General features: G+C 34.8%; 1 protein-coding gene across 6 annotated transcripts in view; it reads left to right on the top strand.

The window, feature by feature from the left end:
* The window catches only part of CACNA2D1 (calcium voltage-gated channel auxiliary subunit alpha2delta 1), a 699121-nt gene that overhangs the window by 364937 nt on the left and 317197 nt on the right, over positions 1-16987 (top strand). For 5 of the 6 annotated variants that reach the window (XM_063448183.1, XM_063448182.1, XM_063448179.1 and 2 more), the window contains exon 5: positions 11993-12037. The exons of the other annotated variant lie outside the window; for it this stretch is intronic. In XM_063448183.1, coding sequence (XP_063304253.1) covers positions 11993-12037 — 45 coding nt within the window. The remainder of the gene's footprint in view (positions 1-11992; positions 12038-16987) is intronic. 6 annotated transcript variants of the gene reach the window in all.

The raw sequence follows: 16987 nt of genomic DNA, 5'->3' as shown, positions 1-16987 counted from the left end.
TTTTGTTGCTTGTGCATTTTTTAAAAAAATTGGTGCCCAAAACTGTACCGCGTATTCAAGGTGGGGGTCTTAAAATTGATTTGTAAAGAGGCAAAATTATATTTTGATCACGTGAATCTATACTTCTTTTTATACAGGATTTTTGTTCAAAATAATTCTTAAATATTACCTCTTCACATCCCTTTAAAATAATTTCCCAACCACAGATGTCAAGATCAGTGGTCTGTAGTAAACGGGTTGCGCTTTTGAACACTTTTGAAATATAGTTGTCACATCTATTTTCTTACATCCTCTGGTACAATTCCTGAATGAAAAGAATCTTCAAAAGTTAAAAACAGTGGTATGGATATTTATATACTAAGTTCCCTAAGAATGCATTGGGTGAATACCATCTGGTCCTGGGGCTTTGTTTATATTAACTTTATTTAATTCTGAAGCACTTTATCCTATTTTAACTGATCACACATTTGCTGTAAGGCCTTTGTAACAGGGATCTACAGTCATACAGTCTCCTTCCCTATATACTAAAGAAAAACAATTATGTAGAATTTGTGCCTTATTAATACTCCTTGATTTTCTCACCCATCTCACTCTTCAATACTTTAACTCTTAACATTTTCGGCCTTAAAATACTTTTGGGGGTTGGTCTTGTTCTCTTTGGCTATACACTTTTCATTTTCAAGTATAGCCCATCTAATTGCCTTTTTGCATGCTTATATTTGCAATAGGAAGCAATGGACACCTCTTATTTAGTTGTTTTATATACCTTTTGCTTATCTTTTATCATGACTAACTCTTGTAATAAGCCACATTGGTTTTAATTTTCTTCTTTATTTGTTTCCCAATGTTATTTATTGAGAAACCTACTTTTGTAAAATGTGATTTAAGACCTTCCATTTATCCTTTGTGCTTTTGCAAGTGAATCATTCCTAGTAGTAAAGATGCCTTTAGTAGTAAAGATGTCATTTTTTAAGCCTCTCCATTTAATCCATCTACTTTGTCAGCAAAATGCTGGACCCGAGTACCAGGGAGACAGCAAATTGTCCAGTTGATGCAATTAGAGTGGCAGATTAACCTCTCTACTCTTTTAATACTGGATTCCCCCACCACAACAATCTTTATAGCCTTTACTTCATTCTGGATTCTCTCCATTCTAGAGAAACTGTTTCCCCAGCTGTTAGAAGGAGCAGCTTCATTCAGCATAGCTACTCCTGAGCTGATACTTCCAACATCTTCACTCAAGCGGGCAAATCTGCTGGGGTGTACAAAATCAGGACTAGCTACGACCTTTCTCTTCCCTCCCCTTCTGTCATTAGCTACCAGTCAGTTTACCAACTGGCTCATCTCCTCCCATTCCACTACCTGCACCCACTAAACTCTGATCAGTAAGCAGTATGCCCTTTTCAAGGTTGTCAATCTGCTTCAGTGTTTCAATATGCTTGTCAAGATCTAGAAACTGAGCTTCCAGAGAAGTCACTCGCATACATTTGCCACAGAGGTATTTACCCTGAAAAAGCTCTTCCAGGCATGCATACATGCAGCAGACTGTGTACTGAATCAAATTGCCAATCTTGCTAACACTCATCCTTGCCCCACTAAAACAAATGCAAAATATTAAAAGGTCTTCTAAATTCTATGTTCTTTGACCTCATGTGGGTTCAAGACTACTTTAAGATGGATTATCAGAGAAATTCTTAGTGAGCAAGCTCTTTGAATCACAACATCATTCCTTTTTTCTTGAAAAGGGCAGTTAATCCTAATTTCATTTTAATGTGGCATGCGTCCAAGACATATTAATGTCTTAGGTAAAAATTAAAGTAATGTTAAAAAATATTCTGTAAATTATGTTATGCATGTGTGTGTAAGCCCTCAACCTGCCTAGTCCTGATTAAAAAACCCTTTCAATAAATAGGGATGCATATTGTAAATGAAATGCTTTGGTTCTCAAGACACCACTTTATATAAAAGAAAAAGAGTGCTATATTATTACCCAGGTTTAAAATAAAATGTGAGCTGATCCAGACCATTCATTGGTTGACAGTATATAACTCTTAAAATCATGGCATTTGACAAAGCTAAAATGAAGCAGAGACAGTGTGGTAGATTAAATGATAATTTCTCACAGCAGACAAAAATTACTAAGAAACCGCTGACTAGAGATGTTGATTAAAGTCTGCTCTTTGACATTAGAGATGTATTTGTTCATGACAACCATTGCTTGTGTATTCTGGTACAATACCTCACTATCTATTCATCTTACTGACCTCACATGTTTAAGTCTTTAATCTTACAACAGAATTAGAATATCTCTATACATTTTGAAGCACAAATAAAGTAGCTATGGGTTGTACTTTTTAAGTGTGCTAAATGTTATGAAGGTATCTTACAAAGCAGCTAGATTTTGAACTGCAGGAAATGTTTTTACAATTAAATGGACATTATCATGAGGAAACATTTCATTTGTAAAACCCTTTGTAAGTCCTCAGAAAATTCAAATCGCAATAATACATTTTAGAATTCTAATTGATTTGCAAATGAAACATAATAATAAATAGTTAAAACATCAAAAAGTGACGTGTTCCCAAAACAACATTTGAAAATATGAGATGCAAGAATTTACATTGGTTTCATGAGCATTTAGTAAGCAGGTGTAATATACCACTGAACTGTTAACACTTTACTAAATACACTATTTAGTGCAGCAGCAGCAGAGACCTGTGTAATGCACTACGTGCTTATTGAAATTGAAAGCAAAATAAATGATATAATTAGAAAGATGATTGGCTTCCTCACACAGAGCTCTATCTCTTAAAGTGTAAATACATTTTAAAAATGTGGGATTTGTTAGGACCTTGAAAATCACTGTGCAGCTCTGCCCCAGGAAGCATGTTTAATAGCCATATGAGGAGTGGCTAGTGGAGGTATCACCAAGCTGTAATGTAAACACTGTCTTTTCTCTGAAAAAAACAGTGTGTTTACTGCAAAAAGCCTGAAGGGAATGATTATACTCGCCAGAACAAATGCAATAAGTTGTAATTTTTCTGGTGACTATAGTGTCGCTTGTAGTTGCTTTAGTGTGTATAGTATGTCCCTGCAGGCTTTTAAATGTAAACAATGCATTTTCAGGGAAATGGCAGTGTTTACATTGCTGCCTAGGGACGCCACCAGTGTCGGTCACTCAGACGGCCACGAGAGATGCTTCCTGCACAATGTGCACCACTGATGTTTCCACCTCTTTATGGAGGTGCTGAACATTCCTCATATAGATGCATTGATTGAGTGCATCTATACGCGGAGATGCTGATTGGCGCAGTGTTGACTTTTTGGTGCGCATGAGCAATAGCCTCCCAATCAATGCTTTCCTAAGAGAAAGCCTTGGATTGGATGAGATCTTGAAATTTGATGATCTCAGCCAAGGAGGCAGAGAGGTGGTGGGGCCAGCCACGATCGGAGTATTTTTTTTTTTGTCTTTACATATAAAAGTATGTATACCAGCTCTAAAAGTTACTTTTTTATTGTGAAGAAAAAAAATAGCATTAGATGTAGTTTATAACATGAATCATGCAATGCAAACTACTATGATTGGGTATGTCTGTGTTTAGCCTCAGTTGTAGAACTTTGTTGATACATTAGATATCCATCTACTAGTATGGTTCAAAGCCAATTATAAAGAGACAAAATGTATTTGTTGAAGGTATGGGATGAAACGTAGCTGATCCATTAACTTTTACAGAAAATACAATTCCCCATGCTCTCCCGACCTCAAACACTGCAATTCTTACAACATCTTTTTTTGTGAAACACATTTTAAAATCTAAAGCAAAAAATAGAGATAAAATTTCAGTTAACACATGTCTCGAAATCATTCCAAGCACCTATTACAGGTGCATTTCAAATTTGTTCTTCAGCCATATATTCATTTGCTACAGAAAGCCTTTTTCTCATTTGGTCATTTTCTGTAACCTTGTTCTACAAATATCGGTATTTTTGTGAAGAAGAATCCTGACCTACCAGCATTTTACTCTTGTTACTTCTAGAGGAAAAAGTGTAATAAATGTGCTTTCAAAATTCAGTATTTATATAGACCGAAATGAATGAAGAAACAACCCCTCAGTTTAACATATTTAGTTTGTAATATATGCTATCTATAAATATAAGCACTTTGGTCCCCTTTGTACACAGTATATTTAGATGGCTGCTTATGTAAGGATAAGCAACAATAGCAGTACAGTTCTAGGGACACTACAATAAATCCACAATAAAATATCACAGATGTGTTTCTGGTGTCAAATTCAACAACCGCTCTCTTACGGTCTAAATCTACCACTTTACTGTAAAGGCATTGGTTATCTAGCTATTGTTTAATTACAGGTTGGTGTATAGGAGAGATGGCATGCTATGGTTCTGTCATTATGTAAGTCCTCTTCTATCTCCAGATGTTTTCTTTATTTTAAATCTTCAGTCTTCATCAGTCTGTATTTTTGGTGGGCAGCTGATTCACTGTGGAATGTGAAATGGTCAAGTCTCTTACTTGGTCTTCTATGTCTGCGAGAGTCAGTGTTTGTTTTGATTATTGGTGTCTCATTTTAATGGTTTATATGTTTGAGTGAACTTACTGAATTTGTCTGTCTCTAATGAAGTGGTAAATAAATTTGCAGCTACCGGGAGGTTAGAGAATGGCTCGCTTTGTGGTTTTGTTGTAATGCTGACTGTCTAGTAGCGACTGACTGACTTCTCAATGCCAATGATGTCTGTATTTCACAGTGGGCAATAGTGGAGTCAGACAGTCTGGTTGGACAAGAGTGCACGATGCAGTGTACACACTGAACAGTATGCTGGGCTAAAGGTTTTCGAAAAATAAATACATAAATTAAAAGGGGACTGAGTAAGAAAATGGCGACAAAGCTAGTAACTAAGCGCTTTGCAATCTGTCGGCGCTATATAAATGGCAATATAATAAAAAAATATGATAACTCTGTAACCCTAGCATCAAGTCTGGAACTAAATTGTCCCGGCGTTATGCCAACTTCAACAGGCATAGCATTCAACAGCATTCAACTTCATAGCTGGTCTGAGGGAAATAAAGTGTGAGTGAGAGAGTATGTAAATACTCACCTCCGAGAGCAGCAAGTTAATTTCTCTACTGCCCAATAACATTAGAGGAGTTGATGCTAGACAAAGAGTCATCGAGGTAGTAAATTAGTACACAACCACCCTCTTCACAAAATACACTCAATATCCACCAGAACATTTCCATTTCTATATCACATACTGACTAACAAGATATGTGAGAGGGTTGCAGGCAGTGAACAATTCTGGATGCTGGACACCAAGCACTATAGCCACCTGATGCACTTACAGCTTGAGTGGTGTTTTGAAGAACAAAATGATAAGTGCCTGTGCATGAACTATTTTCATACATTGCATAAACAAGGAGCACAACCCATGAATATATGAAAAAAGTTTTATTACATGGGTCAAAATAATAAGCTCTCATACATAGTATCAATGCATAGAAAGGACAATGAATCCCCAGTAAAGAATACAATGTAATGACAATAGATTCATAAGTTACATGTTAGCAAAGTACATAATGCATAAATAATTACATATGGGTGTGCTAAATGGTTATATGAGATGCCAAGTACAAAAAACCCAAAAAAGAGAAATAAATCACACAAAAGTAACCACAAAAATAACAATATACTAGACCTAGTGCGAAGAAGGACAAGAGTCAACCAATGGACCCCCAACGTTTCGGCAGTATGCCTTTATCAAGAACTATTTTCAGTCAGTTTGTTAAGACCTAATTTTCAAAATTAAAGTCAAACACTGACATCCAACTGATTTTAGTCATTGCTGTGAGAAACAACTCAAATCTAGCACACAATAGAGTTTGCTGCTAGAGATATTAAATATAAATAAAAAACTAAACATAAACAACTCAAGCCACCATTTATCTTCTCTGTTGGATGTGATTTAATAAAAAAAAAAAAAAAAAAAACTCATGCATGTACAGATTTCTAAAATGAAATTAATAATGAATTACATTAAAATAATACATGTATTAACTGCACATCTTAATGATACCTGGAAACAAACATCAAACATAGATGGAGGGATACAGTTTAATATGCTAAGTGCTAAGTTTAATATAGCCAAGACGGCACAAGCCATTTGACCCCCCATCCCACAGTGAGATTTTATTTTGAACTTTTAGTAATTTAAATATTTAATTAAGAAAGTAAAAAAAAAAATCTGCTGTCACTGAAGGTTCACCATGCAGAAACCTCACTGCACAGCACAATGATACAAAATATTTTCTGTCTCTATCAAAAGCAGTCTCTCTCTCTCTCCTTCTCTCTCTCTGTCCCTCTTTATCTCTAGAACAATTTATTTGTGACTAGATCAGTGTAAGTCACACATTGAAAAATGTTTCTTTCTAGATATCTCTAGTTAGCAAGTGATTGTTAAACAGTTTGTATTCACTTTAAAAAAAAAAAAAAAAATGTTATTACCCCTTAAGGACCAAACTTCTGGAATAAAAGGGAATCATGACATGTCACACATGTCATGTGTCCTTAAGGGGTTAATAGTTTATATTAGACTTGTGCATGGCTAGAAAGCCTGGTTTAACTAAACCATTTTTGCCTAAAATCGAAAATTCTTTGGGGCACCCATTTGCTCATATATCAGTTTGCTCCGCAGAATATCTGTACAGAAAACCTGATCCAGAAACTAATTAGACTAACATAAGGATGTTAAAATGTGTCCATAGCGATTTGGAGTTTCAGAATTTGAACAAATCAATAATTGCTCAAAATTCAGATGAATCGTAATTAATCTGAAACCAAATGCACCAGTCTATTTGGCATTATAATGTTTTAAATAGTCCAAAGAGATCTAATTTTAAGTATCTTTATTTTTATCAATGTAAGTGTAAAACATGATATCTTAATAGAGTAACTACATTTTGTAAAATTCTGGAAACATTTGAGCAGTCTAGTACAGATTAAATCGATCAATCGCTTCAGCACACTAATGTTGATAGTCTTCTAATTAGGTTAACCAGAATAAATTATATATATATATTTTTAAATCAAGCAATAAATATACCTTAATTTATATACAGTTAGAATGTTTTCAGTTTTCATCTTACGCTATCACATAAAGAGTAGTAGATAACTGGAATTGCCTTCTATTGAGTGTTGTAATGGAAATCAAACATGCTTGAGATGTTTGTAACATTGTAACAGTACATGCCATACATAGGCGCTGCTTCCCTGCAAATCCCTGCAACTCCCTGTTACATCCATCCTACCACCTGTCAGGATTACAAGTTGATCCAGCACGCAGTACTGTGTCACACCTAGGACTAAGGATAACCGGACCTTAGAATGGCTGGACTTAACGTCTCCAAGAATAGTCAAAATACTAGCCAAGGTCAGGGACACAGAATCAGACACAAAGATGAGGGAAAGCCAAAAGTAAAGGATACCAGATATAAGGGAAGTCAAAACAAAGCCAAAGTCAAATACCAGAAAATCAAGATCAGGAAAGCACTCTTGGATAACCATACACATAAAACCACCACAGGGCACTGAACAAGAGGAGAACTGGGGCTAAACACCCCTCTGTCAGGACAGTAATGTTGCTTGGCACAACTTTTCCTGTCAGGACAGTAAATGCCATTGACCACATTTTATGTGCTGATGAATATGTGACACCACCAGAAAGAAGAGACTCTGGTTTGGGAAGCTAAGGCTGCCATCATACAACACACAAGTGCCAACTATTCCATCTTCAGTTTTATATGCTTGAGATGTTGTAGCAAAAATAAGGAAACAATGCTAATCAAAATATGTGGACTAGATGTACTAACTGGTTCATGTTCAGTCCAATAGGTCTATTGTTGTGGCTAAAACGTACTTTCTATCTCCTTGCTATAGACGTTTTATATTAATTTTTTTTTTACGATCCAGTCAGCCAGCCTATTTATCTAAAACATCTTTGAATCCAAGCATAAAAGGTTCTACAGCAAGGAATCTAAAACTTTAGATTGGCAGATGCTGGCTAACAATCCATATAATAATTAAAATTAAAGACCTTTGGCTCACTATAAACTTTAATAAAACGTGGCACACCTTGGTCACAAAGCTTGTAGTCTATCACTGACTACCAATATAGCTCTGAATATGCTTTATTATGTTTGTCAATTCATGTTTGTTTATGGATTGTAGTGCAATTACATGTGTTTAATGAGGATTTAATAGTAATGCAGGATGAACTTGGGCTACATAAAAATGAAAGATGGGTAAGAATAGGAATGAAAATGAGTTAATAAAAAGCAGAGGATATTAATGATGACAGCAGGGAATGAGGCAGGGAACGTTTATTGTTTTCTTAAGAGAAAAGAGGGTGATTTGGTATTCAGTGCTATTACTGAAATATTTGCCACCAGCATTAAACTCTATAAAAAGTATTGGTTTAAGTTTAAAAATGTGTTACTATCAATATGATAGCATGTAATAAATCCCTATGGTGTTTTTATTTACGTCGAGTTATGTATTTAAATATGTGAGGCTAGACTGGGGCTAAACATGATGTGGGCCTTAAAAATATTAGACTCCTGCACTTTTGCATTATACGGATAGATGCATTTTCACACCATCTGGTTTCTAAGATCAAGTGATAAAAAGAGGAAAAAGAGGTAGAGCAGTAAAAAAAAAATATATTTATATTTTTATAGATTGTATAAATGTAGATTTTTTTTTCTAATGTATCGCTATAATGGACAGTGCCTGCGAGCATGTAATTACAATACATGAACCAATATGGGTGCCTGCCTGTACCAAGCTAGAGTCCATGAAAGAAAACAAAAAAACTTTTAATAAAGTATAATTTACAAAAAAATAAAAATAAATATAGATTTTTTTTTTTTTACTGCTCCTCCTCTTTCCCCCTATTGGTCAATTCTCACTTGGTCTGTGAGTAAAATCAACATTAAGTAACAGTCCTCTAGTCATCGATCATCTTTTTCTCCCATCATTTATTCCTTCTTTTGGTGTCACAGGTGGAATTCTGAATCATGAATTAAACAAATATTCTTGTCCATTACACGATATGTTTGGTTTGTGATTCAGAAATTCATATGATCATCCTATCAACCCAAATTTGGACAAACTGCAGTTTGAAATGAAATTAATCTCTAAGTCTTAAGTATATAGCAGTCCACTATAAGCAACTGATCCCCTCAACCCAAAAAGAAAAGCCAACTTCTAATCGTGAGAAATCACTTTAGATATTGTATGTGTTATGCATATGTATTTGTGTAATATATGTGTTAATGCATGTTCCTATGTGTAACTGTTGATATTTGTAATACATATTACTGTAAATGTATGTGTAATATATGCATATATGCATATATATATATATATATATATATATATATATATATATGTGTGTGTGTACATGTAATACGTGTTTTCTGATAGTGTGTGTATCTGAGATAGCATATATGTGTAAAGTATGTATGTGATTGCATATTCTGCGTTCTTTATGAGTGTATATGAATGTGCGTGTTTTCCTTAGGCATGATGGCCTCACCCCAGACAGTCCACCTCTGCCATCTAGTGCTTTCTCATATGGAGCTATTGGCATGCTAGTGCACATGCTTGACAATCAGCACTGTGCCAATCAAAATCTCCCCATAGAGATGCATTGACTCAGTGCATCTATATAGGGAGTATTTGGTGTCTGCATGTGGAGTGTAGAGACGCCAAATGTTACTACTTGTAGTGGTTCTGGTGCCTAGCCTAGGAAAATATGGACTTGCACCTTCAGCAAATGTTCAATGTGAGAGTCCACATTGAATGGATACTGAAGCTGTGGATGCCTGAGATAAAAATTGGTTGTTATGTGGAGTAGCCAATAAATATTACAGATGGCCACAGATATTGGATGTTATGATGTTTCAAAGTAGTAAACGTTGGATGTATATTTATTTATTTATTAATTTATTTATTTGCGTTCTTGCTGAACATATGGCTTGTTTAGTTATTTTATTAAAAATGTAGAAAAATGGTTGATTTTTACATTATCACCTAAATTGTCTCTCAATGTCATGATATAAGGCTTAACATTGAATCATTACTTGGCTGAAGCTTTAAAAGTGATACAGTCTGCTGGATTTGTCAGTTAATTCAATGGTAAATGCTTCACCTTTAGAACTAAGGAAACGTAAGAGGGTGCAGATATAGAATCCTGAACATTCAGTAATAGCCTGTGTTCGGGACTGCTTTCTATCTTGTTAAAGCTTTGTTCCTCAAGCTACTGATGACGGTGTGATAAAGTACTGTACTTGCTGATATTGGTAGAAAAATAGATTTTATTTCTTCTTTGATATTGGCTCAATACAAGGCTATTTTTCTTTTACATAAAAGTCAGGTTCCAGGCCCCAGCTCTCTTGTTATCATTCATAGTTCCTCTATTTCTATCCTTCCCTATCATTTTGCTTTCCGTATAGTTACAACATAGATATTGCATTCAAAATGAAAATAAAGTCAATGCTTAACATCATTTCTCCTTCTGCTTGCTACTAATACATCGCAAGCAGAAAGCAGACCCCTTCCTGACCTTTGAGGTAGAGGTAATGGTTTATTTATTTATTTGAAACCACAGGTATAGTTCTAAATCTTCATATCTGTTAAGTAGTACAGTTTAATATTTTTTAAATGCCTGTAACCTTAAAGGGGCACTATAGACATCCAGACCACTTAATCTCATTGAAGTGGTCTGGGTGCAATACACTTTCATGTAAGCACTGTAGCTGCAGACATTGCAGTTTCAGAGACACTGCAATGTTTACATTGCAGGTTCAAGCCTGCCTCTAGTGGCTGACTAGCAGACAGCCAGTAGAGGTGCTTCCTGGACTTTTTACGGAGTTTGAGTGTGGGAAACAACACTGGATTGATTCATTGCTTTCCTATGGGGAAATCCTAATACACATGCATTCGAAGATTTAGATTCGCCCCAAAGGTTAACTTTGGAGGAGGAGAAGCCCGACAAAGTTCAGAGAGACCTGGAATCAGGTAAGTGTAGAAGGCTTTTAGTTTTTTTGTTTTTTTTTGTAACTCATTCTTTATTGGAGCATAATTAAACATTGATACAAACGTTTGTATATTATGCCATTGACATAAACATGTGACAAATAGGATAAATATTTGAAGGATAAAGCATATACAACCAATCTGAAGATTGTTAAAACAGGACGAGATAAACTCTTCTATTGAGTTTATTACCTGGACCTTAGTGATCCAGTCTAGGATCGTAGGTTTGTCCTCTGTCTCAAAACCTCAGGATTAAACTGATGGCAGCATTGACTATAAATAGGGTTATTATACTTTTACTTGCTGGGATGGAGCGTGAGGGAAGGGGGGCAGAGGGACAAAATAGTGTTAAGAATACAGTTTTGTATTCCTTACCCTATATTGTTCTTTTAAATAGCCAAACAGAATTGAGATATACCCCTTTTAACCCCTTAAGGACACATGACATGTGTGGCATGTCATGATTCCCTTTTATTCCAGAAGATTGGTCCTTAAGGGGTTAAACAGCTTTCTAAAGTAAAATTGAATAAAAACCTATTCTTTATTGACCCTCTTTCCTTTTAAAAAGTCTGTGATATTTCTTCATGGCAACTAAAATATGTTTCTGGCACATATGTCAGCTAGTGGTGATTTGTAGATATATTTCCAGAACTAATTATTCTAATAAGAGTTTATATTTAAGCCTTTTCTCGCCTTTGCATCTCCAGCATTTGATATACAATTTTAATAAGGGAAGTGGATTCCAAATATAGTTTCTTTCTCTGTCACATTGTGTACAGAAGGAAACATTACATAATCAGGGATTTCTGTTAATTTTCTTAGAGTATAGTATTTTAGCTCATATAATACTCATTTTATTTCTTTTTATTTCTCTTCTCCAGAATAATGACATTGTTTATTACAACGCAAAGGATGAACAGAATGATGTAAGTAATCTATAATTTCAGTTTTTACAATTATTCAGTATGTACTATTTGAGACAAATATATTACACAAATATCCCTAAATGTGAAGGCAAAAGATGAACTAACTGAAAGATGTAAAGTATTTGGCCAGGGTTTGATACCCAAAAGCCAATATGTAATTAATTATATTGCAATTAAACAGTTGAGTATAACGTTTTCTAAGGAACATTTATTTTTATTTTTTTTAACAATTTTGTCAAATAGGCAGAAATACAAGTAGCAAGATTTAAAGTTGCCTCAAAATGTTACAATATGCAACAAATGTGTTTGTACATATTAATTCAGCCAGAACCTCAATGAAAACAGAAGTGTATATAGAGTGTGTATATCTGCAACACTGTATTTTTAATAGCTTTAAAGTATCAAACTCACATAATATCGAGTTACCAGACTTGCATAGTAGCGAAAGTAGCATTATCCCTGCTTTGGATGCACAGTGGGAACAGCTCCCGAGTAATATCCAAATAAGAGCAGGAGCCAAGCCTCCAATACTGTTATGGCTTAGTGGTATAATACGACTCCTGTTTTTCAACTCTGAGCTAGTCTGGTAGCTCACTGTCATGTGAGTTTGATACTTTAAAGCAGCGTTTCCCAATTGGTGTTCCGCAGAACCCTGGAGTTCCACGAGAACACAAAAGGGGTTCTGCCATAATTTCGGCAAACAAAATGGCGGCTGCGATTTGGCCCGGTTGGGTGCCGCTGATAATTGAGGCGGGCGGCGAGGGAGCACTCTCCCCTGCTCAGCTCCTCTCGTGCTCACTGTAGTGATGCCGGAGCTGAAATATGATGTCACTCCGGCCCCAGCATCACTAAGAGGCGCGCGTGGGAGCTGAGGGAGCTGAGCAGGAAGATCACTGCTCCCTCGATGCCCACACTGTATGCCCTCATGCCAGCCACTCAGCCAGCAGCCCCACTGGACCCCAGGGACCGCACGCCAGCCTCTCAGCCCAGTAGCCCCACTGTACCCCAGGGACTGCAAGCTGGCTGCTCAGCCCAGCAGCCCCACTGGATCCCAGGCTTGACAAAGGCCCTAGGGGGTCGAAACATTGCTTTTTGGTTCCTTGTTCCAATAAAAATTGCCTCTGCTTTGGAATTCGCTGGAGTGCCTGGATTATTTTCTATATTCAAATTCTATGTTTGGTCCTTTTGGTACTTGGACTTATCCATTAGAGCACCCTGAATTCCATGACGAAGGATTGAGTGCACTTCCATCATCTACATATGCTATATGAGTAAGTGTGTGTGTGTATGTCAGTATGTGTGTGTGTGTGTGTGTGTGCCAGTGTGTATCTGTGTGTCAAGGTCTGTGCATGTGCCAAGGTGTGTATCTTTGTGTCTGTGTGTATATGTCAATGTGTATATGAATGTGTGTGTATGTGTCAATGGCTTTATATGTGTGTCAGTGTATTAATTTGTTTGTGTATGTATGTAAGTAGCATACTTACATTAATCATATGTGCATACATCCCAGCAATTAAACACCATCCCACCAATCAAACACGTATATGTGCATACATCCCAGCAATCAAACACCAACACAACATGCAAACCCACTCCTGCAAACACAAACATTACATACAAAAACCCCTGGATTCCACATTGTTAGTGCATTATGTCACAGGGTTCTGCGTCAAATATAAATTGGGAACCCCTGCTTTAAAGCTACAATTAATGCTCCAATGCCGTCATTGCAAATGTACACTTCTACTTTCCTTGAGGTTGTAAATTTAACAGATTTGGAGCAACTTTAAATCCTGCTACTTGAATTTGTGCCGAGTGCCTGATAATTCTGCTACTGACAAAATTTTAATTTGTTATGCAGTCCATTTTTAATATAATAAATATTTTCCAAATATCTATGTCCAGAAGAAAATACTAGCATTACATGTAATTGATTACTTTTGACAAAATAACATTGTTTACTAATTATTCCATAGCAGAAGTGGTCAAAATTGCTATCTTTTTGATGTAATCATAGTTGTGTTATGGGATACATTTATATCCCTCCTACTGGTCATTTCATGAGAGAGGACAACTGCCAATGTAGAAACACCCTTTTCTCTCCCACTAGAACCATCAGATGTATGGACCAGTTGGTTGTTACAGGGAAGCTGCTGAAACTCTTCTGATCCAGTGCTAAAATATTCTTATAAAGATATAAAAGACTAAAATATACTCTGTTTGGTTTCTCAGATACTAATATCCAAACAGAAAAGTTTCTTGCTCCAAATACCTAAAACAGTTTAGCAGTTTAGTGTGTCCTTTTTTTTTTATTTTACAAAAATTGTATATTTAAGTACAAGTTTGCACTTTTATAAATTAACCTTGGTATACCCCCTTGGCTGTCAGTCAGACAACCAGCCCTGTTATTTACTGGTTGTTTAGCTCAGTGGAGCTAAACTCAAAAATCATGCAATTGCCCAGAGCACCTGCCTTACCTCTGAGCTGAATTGGAGAATACATTGGAGAATAAATTATTGGAGATGCACAGCTTTTGCAAGCTGTTTATAGATAAAGCCCTCAATTAAATAGAAGCATGTTTTTATAGAGGAGATATCTACTGAATAGCGATTAAAAAAAAAAAATAATATATATATATATATATATTTTTATATATATATATATATATATATATATATATATATATATATATATATATATATATATATATATATATATATATATATATATATATATACACACATATATATATATATATATATATATATATATATATATATATTTGTTTGTTTTGGATAATGGAGTGCCCCTTAAATGCTTCTTTCTGTGGTTAAAATGCACTGGCTGCAAAACCTGTATTGTGTGCACACTTTACTTTACTTATTAAAGGCATCAAAGAAGTAAAGGGTCCTTCACATTAACAATACAAAACAAACATTCAAATCTTAATCCTGTTGACTGAAATAATTAAGGCATTGTCTATACATATTCTTTATTTTTTAATAAGAGAGTTTTACATACACAAACCGCCACCGGTGAAAATGCTTAAATGGTATAAAGCTATAATATATATAGTTAAAATGGGATAAAAAAATTTAAAATAGGAATACAATTTAAATTTTATTTATGAAGTCCTGATTTTACTTAGAAACTATAAGTGTATGCACAACCTAATATTATTGATTTTATTAAAATGAAACTATGTTATGAATGGACTAAATTTAAAGAAATGGCCAACAAAAAATGGTCAGGTCAGTAAGTAACCTGAATCAATTTATTTTTTCTTAACCTGCAGGGTTTACTTAAATAATTATGCATTTACCTTTCTAGGTATATCAAAAACTCTGGCATGCATATTTACTCATGTACAGAATGAAAAATAGATTTGTGAATTTGGTTTCAAACTAATAGTGATTCATACGAATTTTGGCTGATCAGTGGGTCATCTGAATTCTGTAACTTCGAATTGCTATACGACTTAATCACAAAACAACCAAAACAGCAATGAAAGAACCAGGTCCTTTACTTTGTGATACAGAGCTCTATGAAAAGAGGATTACTGGCTAGGGTCAGCCACTAAATAAAAATATATATTTGTAAATAAATAATATAGAAATAAACCAAGGCTCAGCTGGACCAAATGCTTAAAATAAAATAAACTGAAAACTCAAAAACTCAATTGACCCAAAGTGACTTTAGTCAAAAGGCACGGAAATTATCCTATTTTTGTTCTGCACAATGTATACATAATATAATTAGCATTTATGTAGGATATTTATTATAGGAAGGGAGTATTACAGGAAATGGATATTTAGAGGTAAATAATGCCCTGTTCAATTTAACTTTAAGGTAGGTAGATAAATATATAGTTAGATGTCTTACCCTGGGACAATTACAGTGGTCTGACCAAGATTCAAACTAGAGTTCCTTGGTGCTAAGACAGTGATGTTACCACTGCTCAAACCAGCCTAGCATATTTATACTCTGTATATGTTGTGCAGTTATAGGTTCATCTGAATCATTTGCAAGGATGAAATTTCAACAAGCCAAAATGCAGAGTCGATGAACTTTAGTTGTCTGAATTTTACAAACTATGGTTGAAACAATTCAGCTAAACCAAATTGTCTACTGTCACTTGTCTATTGCAAATATATAAAACAATTATATTGCACATTCTATTTCATTTGTTCAATTATATGGAAATCTTAAAAAGTGTTAGTTTAGAAGGGTGGGAAATTTCAAAAATAAAACTATAAAGCTTTTATTGTGAAATTTAAAAAAAAAACAAAATGGCTGAATGCAATGGGCTTTATTATTACTAGAAAACGACATGATGTTTGCATTATTGATGAATTTGTCATTTATGTCAAGAGGCATTCGGAAAATTATTTTTTTCAGAAGTTTATATTTGAAAGAATATAAAAAAAATTGATATTCTTAAAAAAATATATACTTCCTAAAAAAAAGAAAAACAGAAAGGAACATTTTTGCAAATTACATCAAATAAGTGAAATTGAAAAAAAAAAAACAGAATAAATAATGAAAACACACACACACACACACACACACTTTTGTCCACCATATTTAATTTTTGAATTTGTACAGGTATGCAAATATCTCTGTGCCTTTATAAACCTCCATCTCTTACTAGTTGTATTACATAGATATTTAATTATATGGAAGTCTCTGATTTTATTCTGCTTACCTACTGTCACTCTTGCCCTTGCATCTCTCATTCTCAGAACTATGATCTGCTACTCAGGGCACCACACCATTAAATCAGTAAATCACTTGTGTCTTAAATTACAAATGTTAAATTTCATCAAATTGAGTGGATTGGAAACTCTTGACATTGTGTCATTTAATATGTATTTATAGGCCAGTGAAAAAAGTACACTGTGTACTGCAACAATCCTGTTTCTTTGGCATCTGAACAGATAACATTAGCTA

Source organism: Pelobates fuscus, chromosome 3 (genome assembly GCF_036172605.1).
Source record: "Pelobates fuscus isolate aPelFus1 chromosome 3, aPelFus1.pri, whole genome shotgun sequence".
Lineage (NCBI taxonomy): Eukaryota > Metazoa > Chordata > Amphibia > Anura > Pelobatidae > Pelobates > Pelobates fuscus.
Note: the sequence above shows the minus strand (reverse complement) of the source record. Positions and strands in the feature narration are given on the sequence as shown.